Source organism: Plectropomus leopardus, chromosome 18 (assembly GCF_026936395.1).
Source record: "Plectropomus leopardus strain MGB_pleo_1.0 chromosome 18, ASM2693639v1, whole genome shotgun sequence".
NCBI classification, from domain to species: domain Eukaryota; kingdom Metazoa; phylum Chordata; class Actinopteri; order Perciformes; family Serranidae; genus Plectropomus; species Plectropomus leopardus.
The window spans coordinates 10132561-10151998 of NC_142193.1; the positions used below are offsets into that span (position 1 = coordinate 10132561).

At 39.8% G+C, this 19438-nt stretch overlaps 1 protein-coding gene across 2 annotated transcripts in view; it reads left to right on the plus strand.

The window, feature by feature from the left end:
• The first annotated feature begins 4417 nt into the window (after positions 1–4417).
• LOC148186437 (acid-sensing ion channel 2-like) overlaps positions 4418–19438 on the plus strand; it is a 177220-nt gene continuing 162199 nt past the window's right edge. Inside the window, exons 1-3 of one of the 2 annotated variants that reach the window (XM_088091154.1) lie at positions 4418–4619; positions 6399–6496; positions 9279–9899. In XM_088091154.1, the coding sequence (XP_087947280.1) occupies positions 9324–9899 (576 nt within the window). In that variant the 5' untranslated portion in view covers positions 4418–4619; positions 6399–6496; positions 9279–9323. The remainder of the gene's footprint in view (positions 4620–6398; positions 6497–9278; positions 9900–19438) is intronic. The other variant, XM_088091155.1, reaches the window with a different exon arrangement.

The following is a 19438-nucleotide window of genomic DNA, read 5'->3' on the forward strand; positions in this document are numbered from 1 at the left end:
CTAAAAACAGGAAATCTGGGCTGTCGAAATTCTTTAAGACTGCACTGTGACCCTTAAGATTCTAGGGGTCAGTGGTTTCCGACCTTTCTGGCTTGTGAGCGCTTAAGGACTAGAAACACCAAACCCACATCAAAGACCAAGTGAAACAAAGGCCAACTATTGCCGACTATCTCACGTTGCCTGTGCCTCGGCCAGGACGTTGCACTTAAACACACCACGTAGACGACACTCAACAGCCAACAAGCACGCATGTTCTGCTCCCTGCATGAGAGGAAATAGCCCTCCATACCAGCAGGTGGTGGTAGCAAAGAGGTTATGGAACACCGGAAGACTGACAGGAAGGATTCAAGACTCTAGTTATCACATTAACAACACAACCTGATGTTTAAAGAGCAAATATTTACTGTGGGCTAGCAAAGAACAGGGCAAACAATTACAAACTGTTTCTGCTAAAGAGCTCAGTGGCTAAAAATATAATCTTTGTTGATGTAACAAGTTTGTTTTGATCGCATTCTCGCTTAACTTTGGCTGTTTGTTTACTTTCCTCACATCGGTTTCTCCTCTCGTGCACTGAGTTGAACTGCGAGTCAAAGTGATTTAAATCACCAACAGGCTCCGACATGGATTCAGCATACTGAATCAGCAGACTAGTGCCAACGTTTGTGCGACAGAGTATCACAAGCTGCCCTATATTGACAGACAGGCGACTGAATGTCAGCATGGTCTGTCAGGGCCTAAAGATGAAGCTTTATCAATTTTTACGAGGCCAAGAGTTTACAGTATTCAGGAATTCACAAAATTTTAAGGTGTGGATAGTAAAATAAACCAGAATTTTTTTTAGCAGAAATGTTTTTTTTTTCTGCTTCCATATTCTCTTAAACATCTCTCAACCCTTCACAGTGATGTTGGCAACCACTGCACTAGAAAACTAATGATTAATGATAATGCGTTTAAAAAAAAACAAAACTTTTTATTTGTGCTACACAATATTATTTCCTAAATTGTCTATAGTTTAATCCTTTGTAGAAGAAATACTGATAATGTCCTCTTCAGGCCTCTTAAAATCAAACAGTCAGAGACAGAAACCCCATTCTTTAATTAAACTCCTCAGGACATTAGATTAAATGGATAAGATTGAACGTCATTGTCACTGCACTGAGAGATAACAAAAAAGTTGAGCATCTAACCAAAGGTTCAAGAAGCTGTTATGTACAGAGCGATATAAAAAAAAGGGGTAGTAAGTGGTAGATATTAATTCTAATGGTTGACAAGCCAAAAACACTGGAGACCACTGCAGTACATTATGTACATTTTTCATACATACATTTTACATTAAGCATAATACCAGCAGGGGGTAGCATTTAACACCCTTGTCTGCAGTTCAGGTCCTAGTGGACATCATTAGTCAAGTTCATGAGCTTATGAGAGACAGTTAAGAGACCTGATGATAAAACTCTTAATTGGAGGGAAACCTAATTTGACCAGAACAAGTCTCTTTGAAACTGTCTATCTTTATGTGCAGACGGGGTTGCTCCTTCCTTTATCTGCACATCAACCAATTAAGACCTTCACAAAAGGAGAGGAGGTGGGGGCTCAGTTCCAGCAAGTCTGCAGCTACTCTGCTCATACGCTGGAATAATTTGCCCTTCAACTTCAATCGCCTCTCGCCAGAGGTAACAATCAACGGTGCCCAGTCTTGCCAACTCGGGTACTTACACATCCTAATTATCTCTCGTGTAAGAGCCTATTATTTTTCATAATCCATTAAGATAGTCCGAAAATGTAATTACTCTTTCAGTCCCGTCATGCATATAGCACAAAAGTGCCTACTGACCCAAAACATTTAAAGATTGAGAAAAGATTTTTTATCTGTGGTTTATTCGGGTTTAGAGTCCCAAGAGGAGAGAGAACTTTCTCATCTCTGATGTAAAGTACTGTTAACTCTCTGAGATTTGGATGAAACACCTTGAAATATCCAACAACCATCTTTTTTTTTTTCTTTTTTTTTTAAAAAAAAACAAGTTCAACCTCTCGTTTTGCGACTGTTGACTCGCAATAGAAGTTAAATGGAAATCTGACTTTATGGGAAACGACTTGAACATGCTTTGTACAATAGAAGCTACAAATGAAAAGCAACATGGCCCATTCATAAAAAAAAACTGTCAGTTATTAACAAAGTGTAATTTACACCAATTACAATAGGACAAAAGACAGGTGTTTCCTTATTAAGTTCTGGTAAATATTGTAGGATAAAAACAAACAGACATGTGTCTGAAAGGTCATTAATAAGGAGAAACATTGGTTGACAAACAATCTTACCTCAGGGTCAATTTAATAACTTCTGGACCTTTTGATCATGTTACATTATCTTTCTCGGCAGATGGAGTTCCCAGTTGTCAATGACTTTGTTCAAATTAACTTTTTTTACCCGCTGAGCTCTTAAATGACATCTTTGCTAGCTTAAATGTTGAGGTTTGAAGGTCATTCTACACTTTGGAAACAGCACTTGACAAAACTTCAAGGTCCATTTACTTGGTACTCTGGAGTTTTTGATCATATAGAAATCAGGTTCGTGAAAAGTAGGCTACCTTTCCAAGGTCGTGATTGGAAAAGCTTTTAAGCCAAAGTGGACAAGAAAGTCAAGGTATAAAAGTGCTTAGAAGAATTGGTAACTAGAATTCTTTCACAACCAGGCAAACGCCATCTGTCATTAAAGAACATGCGACACTGGAAAGCTCCAAAACAGCTGCCAAATTGACCTTGAACTCGGATTTCTCGGATTTTTTTTGTCAACTACTGTTTCCAGGGTCAAGAATGAACTTTGAACCCTGATATTAGACAAAAATAGTGTTTTCTATCCACCATTGCATGGCAGTTTCCTTCTATACAGTTCATATACCGTGCATACATTTACATACAGTGTACTGCTTATATACAGATGGGTGGCACATTAAAGGGAAAAACCTTGAATAAATGAGTTCAGAAACAAAGCCAATGCATATGTTTCCACACAGGGCAGAGGGGGTCATCGAACTGTTTGATGAATATGAAAATGTTGTGAATAATTTGCTTTGGCGTTTAGAGTCACCGGATCTCATTTTTTTCAAACAACATTTTGACGATCATCTAAAACACATGAAGGAATGTTTTATGCAAGACTGATGCTCATACGTCCAACAACTCAACACACACGGAGAATCTGTGCTGAGATTATGTAGCACATGGTGGGTTTACCAAGACCCCTCTGTGGCTTTCTCTTTAATTTGTCATCTGCATGCATACATTTGCTTTGACACCTCTTAACTGTATGACTGATTATCTGCTGTCAATGTTAATCCGAGTCAAGAAGGCAAATGTATGCCTTTACTCTGCGACAGAGAATAAACTCAGACTCATATTTCAGAGTGTTGCACTAAGCGTTTTAGCATTAATACCTTGCAAATTAAAAAGAGAAGAATATGGTAAGGCTAACAAGGCTTCTGCCTATAATAATCCTGTGGATGGAAAATTGGCTGGATGGATAAAGGCAGATAAGATTGCTAAAGCATAAAGCCTTATTTTCAACCCTGGAGACTGTTTAATCCCTGTAAAACTACGCTCATTACCTCGGTGGAAAAAGGGGAGATTTGCTTAATTAAGTTGTTAAGAAACCAGCAAACCCTGCAGCTGTCTGAGACCACAGCAAATTTCATTTGGGAGAGAGAATGTGTGATCGACTGACAGTGTGTGTGTATGTGTGTGTGTAGGCCTGTGAGTGTGTAAACGAGTGTGTGCTTAACAGAAGAATGAAAATAAGATACTCTTCAGTCTTCACTGTCAGTTAGCGTTTCTGTATTGCTGCAAAGTGCTGAACTTAGTCTGAAAGTTCAAAAATGATGAGCAGATACCCCAAGATGCATATACAACATAACGTCTTATAAGAATACTGACAGTATGTAATTTGAATACAGATTTATCATAAATAATCATTAAATGAATGTATGCATTGTTAGTCCATCCAAAACAAATGTAGCGCAGTTTCGACATTTGTGGCCACAAAATGTGTAATTTTATTTTGAAAGATGTGAAAATGTGACATATTTGTTTTGTTTCTACATTAGAGACTGTCGCATACATCATTATATTGTTTTTTCTCCCTTTATAAGAAAAATACCAACCTTTGAAAGTTTTCACATTTTCTGATTTGACAAAACTCATTTACATGTAGCAATATACAAATAAAAAAGTTGTAGATATTACATATGTTTCACACTGCATTAAATTGTCAACCATTTCCCAGATTTTGTCTGTTGTTTAGTTACATCTCCTTGCTCATCATTTATTATCATAATCATATTATAAGATTATATATTGTACAAATGTTATATCTTCATTGCTTTTACTTTGTAACAATTCCCTTCCTGTCGCCATCTCTTGATTGTGGTTCCGTCCGGACACCTGCAAGTTCATAAGAGAGTCTGTATATTGTTTAGCTCATGCCACTCTGAAATTCGCTTTTAATACTTGTTTAATGGATTAATTAAAGTGGAAGACAGTGGGACGGAGGATTAAAGAAACCCTGGCAGCACCAAGCTGCGACAGAAACGTGAGGTGGATACTGGCAGCAGGTGAGCTAACAGGTGAGCTAACAAAAGGTAACATTAGCTACAAGAAACACACTTGCTAGCAATAATTAGCGCAATATTACGACGAGTACGACGCAGAAATGAACTCGTGGCTTTCTAAAAAGTATTATAATGATAAAACCGCCCTTAAGTTATGGACAGGGGAGCAAAGTTGTCATGCAAATTAAATATTGGTGTGCTTGTTGTGTGTTGGGCTAGGCTACATAACCTGGTAGCTATCGGATAATGAGTATGGCTAACTAATTTAAAAGGCAAAGTAACTGGTGTATCAAACTAGGTTAACCTAAGATAAACAACAGTTAACTAACCATAGATAATATAAACTAAAACTTGGTGGAGGAATTAACCTCATCTTTAATGACTAACAACACTCATTTACTAATTTTTAATTTATCTACTGTTAAATCTTAAGTTAACATGAAATAAATATTATCACTGGCTGGTTGGAAATGGATGGCAGCCCATGTAATGTGACTAAATTAAGCTTTGCACTTATGACTGGCTGTCATGAGAATATATCATGTGGGCTGCCCATTAATTTTTAATCAATTAAAGTTATGAACTGATAGCCTCGTTATTTTTAGAAAATGATTGACAGCATGTTTACATTTTACCAGAAGTGAACCTGACTTTTTATTTTGACGTTATGTGCTTTATTTGTTAATTCCAGATTACTGTTGTGGGAAGGCCTGTTTGTTGCTACTTTTAAAAATATCAGGTTAATGGCTGCACTGGTATGTTGAAATGACCTTTAACTCAAGCTTTTACAGAAGATGGTTAGTTGTAAATGGTGCAGGTGTAATGCATGCATGTAGTGTCAGCTTGTGTTGCTGATTATTATAAAAATATACGTGACTTTTTAACATTTCTAGAGAGAATTATAGTTAATCCCAATATGAATCGGCAAAACATGCATGTGAGTGCAGGCTGGCTTTCTTCATCATCAGCCCTCTCTGATTAATTGATGACTCTTGAAGAGAAAATCAACCGGCTGATTTTATCTTTTCACAGTATCTTGTATCAGGGTCTTTGTTGGCAAAAAGTAACATAAAAATCACTGTATAAAATATTGCATAGATTAAACCTTTATTGGAATTTAATTTGTTGACATAAATAATGGTCAGAATAATTTTCCTGTTTAAAGAATTATTAAAATTTTTAAATGATAAGGAGCAGCATTAGTGACCAAGTATGTGAACGCCACAGTGCAAGGAGTTTTTTGTTGCTCTCCATGTACAGTTTTGAGAACAATATTCAGGAAGATAGACATAGACATACAGCTAAAATCAGAGAACAAATGAGGTAAAAATGAAGATAGAACTATAACGTACATACAAGCTGCTGAAAAAAATAAATGAAAACAGTAGCAAAAAGCAAACAGAAATGTACAATGTCTATATTCAAATCAAATGTTTGTGTAAACAAGAATAAAATAGTGCAAGGGTACTGGCACAAATATTAAATGATGAATGTAACTGGTTACTTAATATACATGAGGTAGGTGTTTATGCATATGTATGCATGTGTTTATTGGAATTTGTAGCCACAGTGGATGTTTAAGTGTTGCATGGATGTTGCATGAAGATTGCTTTCTGACACCATATGAATGATTTACCTGGTCTTCAGAATGATAGCCTGTAAGAAGACACTGAGCTTGCCTTTGGTTGTCTTGCTGTATGGTCCTCTGTAGCCCCCAACAGAGGGCAGACATTGGAACAGATTTTGTATTCAGGGTGTGAAATGATGTTTCCTTCTCTCTCTGTCTTTGTCCAGTTTGGTGGCCAGAAGATCCAAACGAGACAGTGATGGATGTGCAGAGAAGAGACTTGGTGATTTCAGTGAAGAATTGGGTCAGCAGCTCTTCAGCTGAGGCAGGTTGAACTTCATGTTCTGATGCAGAAATTTCATCCTATCTGGGTCTTTTTATTGATAAAGTCAATTAAACCAACAATATTGGCCGAGAATCTAACTCAGGTCAATTGCGTGGAAGGCTGCTGTGCTAAACTCTATACCAGCAATGCCTGTAATATTTAGTCACATTTACATCTCCTGGATACCTCTCATTTATATGTTAAAACTATTTACATTTTGGTTGTGTTGTGTAATAATTGTTTCTGTTGATACAGACATAATGTTCACTTTCCAGTGTCCCTCATATGTTTGCTGAAACTTCCTGCTTAGTCACAATCCTTTAACCCATTAACACCCGGATTGATGTCAGTTTTCTTGTGCAGCATTTAGATGCCTTTTGATTGCATTGGAACCTGTTAAACCTGAGAAATTGGTTTGATTACTTTCAAAAACATGACAAAAATGTAATGAGCAACTTGGCAAGAAATGTCTTGCAAAATTAGTAAAAGCTGACAAGAAAATGATCTGAAAATTAGCTGGGAGGATTAATAGATATTATCAAAAAATGAGGGAAAATGTCCAGGAAGGTATATTTATAATTCTCGTGATAACATATTTAACATTATGGTACAGAGTAATTTAAAAAAGAATTGTACTTTTTTAGTGCTTGCTTGAGGTTTTTGTTTGTTTTTTTTTTTACTTTTTTGTATATTTTCAGGTAATTGCAACTTATTGCAAATGTCTCGCCAATTTTTGTTCTGTTTCTCCTATGGCTTTGAAAGAAATCAAGCCAATTTTCTCAGGTTTCAAATACTAGCGTTGGTATGAGTGAAAAAAAGACAAAATACTGTATTGTTTAGTTTTTTCTCTCTATATCTGACATAATCTGATTTATTAGGCTTTTAACTTTCTTCCTAAAGTAATGAAGTGAAATTCAGATTAATTGTAAAAGATCATGTTGACAGCCTGCCTGCTCTGATTCAGCCCAAATACCCACCGAAGCAGTTTTCTCTTTTACCACCTTTTAACACCCTCACACCTCCCTGTCTCCTTTAATATCTTCACATAGTGACTCATAATTGATAAACACACTGCTACTCAGAGAGATAAAATGCCTGAAATTACAGGTATAGGTGCAGTTTCAGTGATTCATTTCACATGACAAACACACTCTTTGTACTTATTATTCCCTTTACATCCGTTTCCCTCTCCCGTGAATGTGATGTTATGTGTCTGAATTACTTTCCTCTGTGTGACATTGCTGTGCAGCCTGTGTGACCACACTTCTTCGCTCGCTTGCTCTTTTTTTAGTTTTCTTATCTTATTTTTGTCCTCATCCCTCCCTTCAACCTCCTTTACTCCTCCGTCTCTGCTTCTGCTTCACTTCCCATGACATACACCCCCCCTCTCTCCTCCCCAACCAAGCAACCACCACTGTTTCCCTCTGTACTATCTGCCTCTCCGACAACCTCCCGTTTTGCATCCATCCATCACTCTGTTTGTGGTCACGGACGATATGTGGAAATATGAAAGGCTGAGAGACAAATGAGAGTGGGAAGGAGCTGGTGTTGGAGGAGGAAGGAAACATTTTCAATAAAGAGACTTTGCTGTGGAGAGAGCAAAGGAGGAGAGTGCTGTCTTCCCTCCTCTCTTTCTCCCCCTCCCTCCTTCTCCCCCCTCTCTCTCTCTCTCTCTCTCTCTCTCTCTCCCTCTCTCCTCTCCGTGTGAGCATGTGTGTTGGTGTGTGCGCCTCCCGTCTCTCCCGGCTCCGCTGTTGTTCGCCGCCGCCACAGATGAGCTGGGAAGAGGAGGGAAAGCGGATGTATCTGGCCAGAGGAAAACGGGAGGAGTTTGGATCGGCATGCGAGACTAACCAGTGGCTCTGATCATCAACGGCTCTCCCTTTCTCTCTCTCTCTCTCTCTCTCTCGCTCTCTCTCTTACACACACGCACAAACACACACGTGCGCTCTCAGACTCACACACACTCACACCGGCTGGATGTCTTCTCACTAGGCTGAACGAGAGAGGTGCTTAGGTTTGTCATTAGTTGGGTGCACAGGAGATCCTGAGAAGCTTGGACGTATGTGTGTGTGTGTCATTTTGCGTGCACACTCATGCATGAGAGAGTTACCGCGTGAGTGTGTGTTTTTGAATGGAGATGAGTCGGGACGTTATATACACAGAGGCAGCTTTGATTGGCTTGCGGCTTAAGTGACTCTCACCTCTTGCTCCAAGTGTCACAGAGGACTTACCTCTGGGATTTTTGTCAATGAAATCGAGCAGTCACAGAGGGCGACAGAGGATGAAGGGGAGGGTGGGGAGGCAGTTTGGGATTTAGGTAGAGTGTGTGTGTGGGTGCTGGGGTGTAATAGAAGCCACAGGCAGGCTGGCAGTCACAGTAACTCTCAGCTCAAGGGAGTGATTGAGAGTGGAGGTGGAGAGGAGAGGAGAGGGATGCCCTGAGGGAGCATCTTTCTCCCCTGTCTCTTACACCCCGTAGTAGTTATTTGGGTTGTGGAGATCTTTGCCTCCTTATGTATACTTACTCTTCTTCGCCAGTTGTTGCTTTGCTCTAATTTTGTTGTTTTTTGTGTTTTATTATGTTTTCTCTCAGTATTGCTGCAGGGCTTTGTTTTTACCTTGTACGTTTTCCCTCTTTGTCTTTTCTTCTTTGATGCCTCTATTTTCCTCCCCTTCTCTCTTTCTCTCTCTGGCTCCTCTGTTGCTTTATCGATATGCTCAGTATGATTGTAGGTGTGACTTTGAGTCTTTTATTGACGTTCCCTCTCTGTCTGTGCAGGTGTGAGTGCACCGGGGGCTCCCTGGCTGAGGAGCTGGAAGGCTGATGATGGATCTGAAGGAGAGCTGTGGCAGTCAGGGGAGCCAAGAGAGCTCCAGCCTGCACCCCACCTCCTGGCAGGCCTTCGCTCACACCAGCACGCTGCATGGCCTGCGCTTCATCTTCCCTTATGGTCAACCCAGCGCACGTCGCTTGCTCTGGGCTGTCGCTCTACTGGCCTGCCTTGGACTGTTAGCCATGGAGAGTGCCGAGCGACTGGCCTATTTCCTCTCCTATCCTCATGTGACCAGCTTGGATGCGGTGGTGTCGAGCAGCTTGGTCTTCCCTGCTGTGACCATTTGTAACCTCAATGCTTACCGCTTCAGCCGCCTCACACGCAATGATCTGTACCACGCGGGAGAACTGCTGGCCTTGCTGGATGTTCACCTGACAATCCCCCAGCCGCACCTGGCCGAGCCTGATGTGCTGGCTTTCCTTCAGGAAAAAGCTAACTTCACTGCCTATAGGCCGAAGGCATTCAGCATGAAGGAGTTCATCGAGAGGGTCGGCCACGACCTCAAAGAGATGATGCTCTACTGCCGTTATCAAGGCCAAGAGTGCAGCCACAGCGACTTCAAAACCGTGAGTTCACTTATGTCTTCTTTAAATGTCAGCTCTGTTTGGGTCAAAGCCTCTCAGTAGCATCCCTCAGAGGACTGTGCTTGTGAGGTGTTCAGGTTGCGTGTTTTGAGTCTTACAAGTTTCCAGCGGTGGATGATTTTTTTTTTCTGCCAGCAAAATGACTTGATGTATGCTGATAGCTGCTTTTTCCCTCCCACGCTGCTACGCTGGGTTTTCTTCTGCTGGGTTTTTCTCCTGCTGGGTTTTTCTCCTTGGGACTCTCATGTTTGGCTGCACAGGTTGACTCTCAAGCTTTGTTTTGCAAATATATTCTCTGCTGCTGCCTTGTTGTTGTCCTCAGTCTTCAAATAATAGCATTGTGCTTACTGGCATATACAGCTCTGCAACAGGTCTTCAGTATTTTGGTTACTGAAGGCAAGTAATTGTTTTGTCTTGAGCCATAGTGAATAATATATTCCCCCAAAATCCCTGTTTTATTTCTCCAGCCAAGGACTTCCATTTTTTTACAGCATATCAGAGCATTCAAAGGATGTCTGTGTACCTGCTGAATTGTTGGGTGATGCAGCAAAAACATGTAGCCAAAATGTATGTACCATTATTTACATAGTTGCTGGTGTTAATTTCTCCCTCTAATTTGGCTTGCTATTGAGCCTGCTGTTTTCATTTGTTCGGTGTCAATACTGTGCTTGTAAAACTTGACTACATGCACCAGAGTCGGTGGTGTTATGTTGGTGGTGTTATGTTGGTGAGATTTGTATTTTGCACAGATTTAAGGCCTGTGTTCAAGCAAATACTCTACTTTTTGGCAGATCAAAGCGAGCAATTTCTGGCACAAGTTAGTTTTGACACTAAAACAGTATTCTGAACACCCACTTGTTGCATACATAGACTCCTTCAGACTGATTGTTAACCAACACCATCCCTGAGTAGGTGAGGAGCACACTGCATACAGTATCAGTGAATATTAAAAAGGAATGGTCAGGGCTTTACACAAGGATATAGAGCCAGAGGGGCAAAGGAGCCAGCAAGGGGGGTGCCCCCGGTGGAAAAAATCTGCTCTTTAAAGTCTTAATTTGGAGGCCTCTGGCACATTCTCATGTCCCTGTTTCATCATGTGAGCTGATGTTAACAGTTGCATATTATAATATATATATTTTTTGTGTGTGTGTGTTTGTGTGTGTGTGTGTGTGTGTGTGTGTGTGTGTGTGTGTGTGTGTTTGAGTGAAACAGAGAAAAACAGAGAGTGTGAGAAAAGGTGGAAGATGGACTGCTTTGTCACTTTTTGACCCCTTAGTCGTACAATAGCCCTATAATAATTTTAAAAAAGTCTGTCTGCCAGGTGAATGTAAGCGGTTAAGTGATGGTAGCAAATATTCAAGTTGGGGGCAACAAAGTTGGTTGCTAAAAAAGGTACCACTTTACCTATCTTGGAGCTTACAGTTAATCTGGTAATGTTTCATAAATCAGAATTGTTTCAGTCACAATGAATCAACAAAAAACAAAACGGTTATGTTAGAATTAAAAATGAATATGAAGATATATATAAAGATATAATATAAACCAGCCAGCTGAGTAGTTGGCTGTTTAGCCTGCAGCCACTGCTTATGGAAAGCTCTGAATAGTGAAGCATTAATAGCACAACTCTGTTTCTGTGTGGAGAAAACTGCCCCGGTGAATAAAAACCCTGTCGGTCATTGCATCAATGACAAACAAGATGTTAAAAGACTTTGTAGATCTTCTGAGACGCCTTGGGAGGGTGTTGTGAATGATTGTGTTGCTGGTGCTTTTGCAAGGTTTACCTCACCATCACAAATCATGTCCACATAACATTTCTGCAGACCATTTTAAAATATTTTTTAGAGTTTTACTCTGCTGTTTAGTACAGTTGGCAGACCCTTGAGTTGCGTAATCCATCACACTGAACACCAAGTGTGCATTAAGTTTGTTGGTGTTGCATTTATTATTGCCTGGTAATGCAGTTCAAGTGCAGATTGATTTTGAAAAGACCGCATTGCATTCCCTCACAGTAGCAGTGAAACTGACTAGGGGTGGGGTTTGATGTCATTCTAGATCTTGTTAATTCCCCCATTGAATTTAAATTGGTTTAACTTTCAACATTTACAAGTAAAAAAAGATGTCAATAACTAAACTCAAGGGCTAACTTTAGATCTGTATTTAACACCTTTTGTTGGCTGAAGACAGAAACACAGCACTTTTTTTTTTTTAGTGAAAACCTACATTTAGTTCAACTTTAGGGCAGCACTGACATATTAGATTAACAGGTATTGTATGTTAACATTTCCCACCTTCTATTTCATGAGCTACTTCATTTCAAATACTGGGGTCTTGTTTCGTGATTCAGAGCTGTTAAGTTGATAAGCTAAAAATATCAGTATGATATGCCTCACACTGTAAGTGAGAGATTTCTACTCCTGAAATTGATGCAATGCAAATTAAATCATGGTTGTAGGCTGGTGTTTTTCTTTTTCTATGTTTATAGTAGTACAAAATCTAGTGTTTCTGCTATTGCTTACATTCATTGTTTACAGAATTTAGGGTCTGGAAATTAGAGAACTGGTATCACATAAGTACAGGATAGTATTTTCAGATGGATATTTTGTACAATGCTTTCATTATAGATTATTCCTCCAAGTATTTTTTCACTTATTATAGTAGTCAATGTTCTGTTCTGTGAATTGTCATAGAAGTCTTACAAAAACCCATTACAGCAAATTTTCATCTTTAAATGTCCTGTTTTACTTTACACAAAAAGTAACAAAACAAAACAAATGTTATCCAGTTCACTATTATATATGACAAGGAGAGGCAGCAAATCCCATGGTTTCCCACACATATATTTGTGGCAGCACGCCACAGTATCAACATTCGCCTCCACATATTGATTTTCTGCTGTTGGAGCTGCATGCATGGCACATAGGAGATGTTTGCCTCAAGGGCCTCATTTTAACCAAAACCATAATTTTTTTCCTAAACTTGATCAGGAAAGCCCACCAGGTAAACCAATAGCCTCGCCCTGCTAGAGCAAACTCTGGCACAAACTGGAACATTCGTTAATTTAGAGTGTTGGTTATTAAGAGCACCACACTGTAAGAACGGCAGAACGTACTTTTGGCACTCTGTCTCAGTATATGGAGCATCAAGTAGGGCTTCTACCACATGGAATTTTTTTCTTATTCCAGTGAAAAAGCATGTAGCACCATGGTTTGATGGTTGAAAAAAATGTGGTGGTGATGTTGATGACCTCATCACCGTAGTTGCATTATGTGACGGAGGTATTGCTGTGATGCAGTTTTTGTAACGTCAAGGCTAATGAAAGTGAGACGTGAGTATTTGTTAATTTTTAAAATAATAGTAATAATAATAATAGTAATGACTCAAGGACACAGAAAATGGTTAATTGCATACTACATAAAAACAGACAATAGTTTATATACAAAAACAATATAGATGATAAATATTTTATGTAGAAATAGAACACTCTATTTAATAGAAAAACAGGACTTTCATTTTGGTGTAGAGTGCCATATTGGATTTACAAATGCACCCACTGACAACCATTATTAAAAGTTTTTCCAACCTACTATACCTGAAACCGGCCGTGTTCTCATGGAAACCGTGTACCCCATGATCCAATGCTCGTTCAAACCTTTGTAATGGCAACGCCAGATTATTTGCTTTGCTTTGTTTGTTGGTTTAATTTTCACTGTACAGGTTTGCACAGAAATAAGTAGAAACCAATGAATTCTTGTTACAGTAGAAAAATGAATTTAAAGCTGCAGTAAGCTTTCTTGTTTTCCTTCAGTTCCTTCCTTCCATATGTAACATGGCACATGGTCATGTAATGGGCAGTTGGCTTACAAGCAGCCAGACCTTCCATTGTAAGCAGCTTATACAGATCTGAATTAACGAGATGTTTTATCTATTGGTTAGCCTGAAAACTGACCAGTGAAGCATGCACAATGCACACAGCACTATGGAGCTGCCTGTGGAATCCGATCTGCTTTGATGAAGTCTTCATTTTGTAGAGAGAAGACTGTGTTGTCATTAACAGACCACATCAAAAGCATTGTTGCGCCTCGGCTGTGTGTAATCTAAGACATTAAAAGCTTTTAGGTCTGTGTCTGCTGGATTGATATCTCCATGTTTTATCCGGGTAGTTACTCGATGCAGAGGTGCTAATTGGAAAAACAACGATGGTGCATCACATGTTGGCCGTAGTGATTTTCTAGTCATGCCTTTAGACGGATGCACCCCTGGGAGTTTTGATCCATATTTCAGTGAACCGCAGCAAAGCTACAAGTCTGCCAGGAAAACATTTTCATAATTTCATTCTGTTGAATCTTCAGGAACTTAATGCATAGCCAGCTCCACTGCCTTGCCATGCAGCCCAATGAGTCTCTGTTTGACTCCCCTTAGTAACTGTCTTGCATGTTGTATGACACGCCTTTGACCTCAAGCTGGGTTCAAAGATAATCATGTTGACAGTGAGGCTACTAGAAGGCACCGTCATCCTCTTTGCCCTCTGCCTGTTGCTGCTGCTGAGCTCCTCCTGACTTCTCCCTACTCCTCTCTGTCGACTTGCTCTCTCTTCTCTCTCTCTCACTGCAGCGACACACCTTCATATCTTTGGCGCCTTCTGAGAGAAAGAAAAAAGACCCAAGAAAGGGTCCCCAAAAATAGAAAAAATCATGCATGAATGCACACAGACACATGCATTCAAACAAACGCGTACACATCAAAATATACGCATACATGAATGAGTACACACACACACACACACACACACAGACACACACACACACACACACAGAGACGACATAACCATGGCACTCCAGGGACCCGAGTCAGCGTTTGACTGACATTGTGATGAATGACCGTAGGGAGGATTGTGGGACACAGGAGTCGGTGTGATGTGACTGATGGAACTGGAGCAGAGCGCTGCACAAAAGAGAAACGGCAGCATCAGTGTGCATTTTTTCACCTATATGCATGAATTATCTGCGGCCTTGGATAGCTTTTTAGAATTTATCAAATGTGCAGACTGCTTGTGTTGTTCATTTAACTTCATATGTGAGCACATCTGCAACCCACCTGACATGATTGCTCCTAAATAAGCACTTTGCTATGCTTGATTTTTCAAGGATGCCAAAAGGGAGAGCTTTAACTCTTGCTCAATGCAGCATTCTTCTGCTGAACAATACAGAAGCCCACTTCTTTCACCCTGTTTAGAGATTCTTTCAATAAAGCATAACTGCAAGGATCCTGAGTGGTCGGAATACAGCTCCATCCCAGTTTGTATTGTGTAGCTCAAGAGCCCATCACACTTGCTTTTTTGTAGATTTCTGTGTATACATATTATATTCCATTTCATGGTGTTTTATTCTGTTCATGTCTATATTTATGCTCATTCATTCATTAGCCGTAACTGTTCATCCTCTTATGGGGTGGGGGGGCTGGAGTCTATCCCAGTTGACACTGGGCAAAGGGTAGGGCACACCTTGGAAAGGTCGCTACTATTGCAGGGCTAACACATATAGACAGACAAGCATTCACACTCACATTCATATCTATGGCCAATTAGAGTCACCAATTAACCTGCATGTCTTTAGACTGTGGGTATATTGGCATGTTATATTTATGTTGGTTCATTTAATTATTTTGTGAAGCACTTTGTGATGTTCTGCTCATGAAAGGTGCTTTATAAATAACATTGACTTCTCAATGTTGGGCCATCAGTAAGTGTCTGTGACCCCAGTGTTTTTGGTGTGTCCCCCACCATAGGTGGCCCTTGTTGGCTTTTCATCTGCTGATTAAGCATATGTGAATGAAATCACTCTGACTGGCAGCTCAGCTCAGTGCATGTAAGTTAGGAAAGTAAACGAAGGGCTAAAGTCAAGATCGAGTGAGACTGAATCAGAGTAGTTTTTTAAGGTAAGATTATTTTTATTTTTCCATTGAGCTCTTGAGCAGAAATGTTTCCTGATGGCTTGTGTTCTTGTTCACTGGCGCACGGTATATGTATATGCTTTGTTGGATTGTGTAGTTAATGTGCTAACTGGCTAACTAGCATCATGACAGTCTTCTGGTTTCCCTTTTTAAATGACAATTACAGACTACTGCCGTCTGCTGGTATGGAAAGTTGTCTCCTGTAATGCTGGCCGTTGTCTGAAACAGGCGACGTGAGGCAATGCAACAGTTGCTGTTGTATCAGAGAGGAGTCTTTACAAACAGCAGTAGAGGTTAGAGGAAATTCCGGTTCTACTATTTTAAATGGATATTTAAAAAAAAATATATATTCTGTGTTTTTTTTCAGTGGATTTGGGCCACCTGGCCTGAAAAAAACCTACCCTGCTTATATATATATATATATATATATATATATATATATATATATATATATATATAAAATCAAATAAATCATTACCCTTTTGGAAATAACAACAAAAGCCAAATGTCATGTGATACTATCTTTTAGGTATTCAAAACTAATTAATCATGAAATAAGATGTAAGACGTGGGTGCCTTATTGCTTTAGCTAAACATTTTCCTTCAGTAAACCCTACTGAAATTTTGATTTTATTAATATAGTCCAGACAGTCTGGACTTCCCCTTGCCTGTGTTTGTTTTGTCGTGTGTGATTACAACCACCATTAAATGCTGATTGATCACACTGACAAGCCACATCAGTGTCTGCCAGAGTGAATCAGCTCAGTGTGCCTGGCCTGCACTTGCCGCATGCTTCAGTTATATGTATAAGTACCCCTAGAGCACTGCAGGCCAGGGAAGACCCTATCTCGCACTCTCAGCCTTAATGTGAAACCTGATATCAGCCAGACCCTGAGCTCTGTATCACACAGACACTAATTAGCCACTCGTTTATTCCTCTGACCAGAGCCTTGTTGGAACAGCACGGCAAATGTAATGGTGCTGGCTGTTTACAGCAACAGTAATTAGCCATTACACACAACCTGTGGCCTAAGCACTCCACTGGCTGATTATTGCATGGCTTGATTCTCTTCGCTCTCGCCAGCAGAGCAGCACAACAGTACTGTCAGTCACCCATCGGGGAGGATTGTGCTTTCTAATCTGTCTCCCCCCTCCTCTTCCTCCTCCTCTGGCCGCTACAACTGCATTTTATCACTTTCAGATTAATTTCTCAACATTTGAAAACCCAATGCATCACATTAGGTTTTAGTGGATGTACTGTATTAATCACTAATGTGGCATTACCGTGGCATTTTACATTCCCGGCAGGCATGATGTCTGAGTCTCTTAAAGGGCATGGAAAGTACCGCTGCCACCCACAAGCCTGCCTCTCTAAAACACCCCGGAGAGGCTGCAGCAACCTGTGCTATTTAACCAGCTTGGAAGAAAAGCTGGAGTGCAGCCACAGACAGACAGCTCCGTGTGGACGGTGCTTATGTGGTAGACACTGCAGCTGTCTGCAGTGGTGGATTATGGTAGGCTGATGATAAAGTGTGTGTTGTGGTGAGGCTTAAAGGAGCAGTAATTTTCCCCTGAAGGGTTTTCCTCACCCTCAAACAACTGATGCTGATTTTGGGCTGTACTGGAGATTATTGGCAGAGTGATTAATGAAGCGATTAATTTGGTTGACATGTTTAAACAGAATAATGCAGTTTGTTTCCATTCCAACAGAAAATCCTAGAGTCCTTCATCCATTTTCAGAGCTTTAATCATGAAAAGGACATATTAAAAAGTATTGCAGATTTGACCCAGTTGTGAGATAACAATGTACACAAAGCAGAAAAGGTGTTGTTTTCCCTGAACTCAAGTTCCCAGGAAGTGCAGGGGCTAAATAGTAAAACCACGATCCAGTGAATGCAAAGCTCCTCTTCCTCGTTGTCAAACTAAGCTGGCGTAAACGCATCACTAAACATGTTGGCATTTGTGAAAGTGGATACTGTGTTGTGTTGACAAAATTAGCTGGCTTTTGACCAACGAAGTTTACCAGTTTTATTCATGCTTTACTGAGGATGTCCATTATAAAAAAAGCAGTTTCTAATAAATGAATATTTTCCTGTTTATATATAATAGGTATATCCAGATCACAAATTTTTGCACCAGCTCCCAATTAGGGACATTTTGCCACTACTAATGGTGGGAACAGAGCTAGATAACAGTGATAGCATAATTTACAAAGTTTAAGGGGTTATACAGTTCAAAAGTGAGTTACTTACACACTTGGGAGACCTGGGGGGGAGACTGGGGGGTGGGCACAAATCTTCCAAAGCAATGCTCTTGGGTCAGGATAGCATTATGAGTGGTAATGGAATGAGCGGCTCTGCTAGCTAGCAGGCTCCGACCACACTCGAGTGGTGCCCAGTGCAATAATCTGAAGAATAGCAAAATGAATCTGGTCCTACACAAGTGTTCACAAGTGTTCTCAGCTGTTAACAGATTATGGTTAAGCAATGATATCCCTAGTCTAAACATAGAAGCAGCTGATCCAAAATTTGCTTAAATAAAATATAGTAGAAATCACTTATTGTGATCACAGTTAGAGTGTGGATCAAAAAGCTTGGGGCAGAATAACTTCTTAAGAAATGCTTTTTAAAAAATGTCCTTATAGTAATCAGTTGGTCATCTTATTGAATTCATTTTGTCTCTTTTTATACATGACAGCATAAAAAAAATTTTAAAAATGGTTTTGTTTTTATATTAAAATTTTACTCCTGCCATGATACTTTGCCTTATGGAAAAGCCGTCTGTTAGCTGGCTACCTGAGGGTGGTGCTGCCTTATATTGGAATTATGACGGCAGAAAGAAAGTCATTTTCTCTCAGTAAATACAATGTCTCCTGGAAGTTTATGGCTGCTAGTCATGGCTGGGAAAACACTTGTGGTTGAGGCCGCCCTCGTCATGTGAATTGCCCAGTCAAGTAATACCCTTTTAAGCGGGCACTTGGAGAAGGAAAGGGCAGAAGAATTGGCAGTGAGCTTAGGATCATTTAGAAATTTTGAAACGGTGGTTTGAGCGATTTGAAAAGAGAAAGAACGTTGCGTTTAAGAAACTGCATGGGGAGGCTGCCCTGGCTGACATGGTAAATAGCAAATTGTAAATATTGAAGCTTTGTGTTTCACTAGTTTACTAATATTTATTCAGTGTTTATCTGCTTGAGTAATTAAAAAAACTAAAAAAACTAAAAAAAAAAACTAAAATTAAAAGACTTACATTGGCAAAATTATTATTTAGATCAGGAACTATCTGATGAAAGAATAAATGGTGAGGAACACAGACCTGTCCTGAGACTCACTGAATACTAGCTTTTGGTTCTTTTAACAGGTTTCGACACCCACATATTGGTCAATTTAAAAAGAGGGCTGAGATTCTGTGGTATACACAGTGGATTCCTGTCATCTTATATATGTTTCACACTTAAAAAGTTATAGTATGCACTTCAGTATAGTATTTTTGATAGCATAGTATTTATGGAGGGAGAAGTGTTTTTATGAATCTGCTGTAGTCGGAGGAACTATGGATGAGATTCATATAGGCTT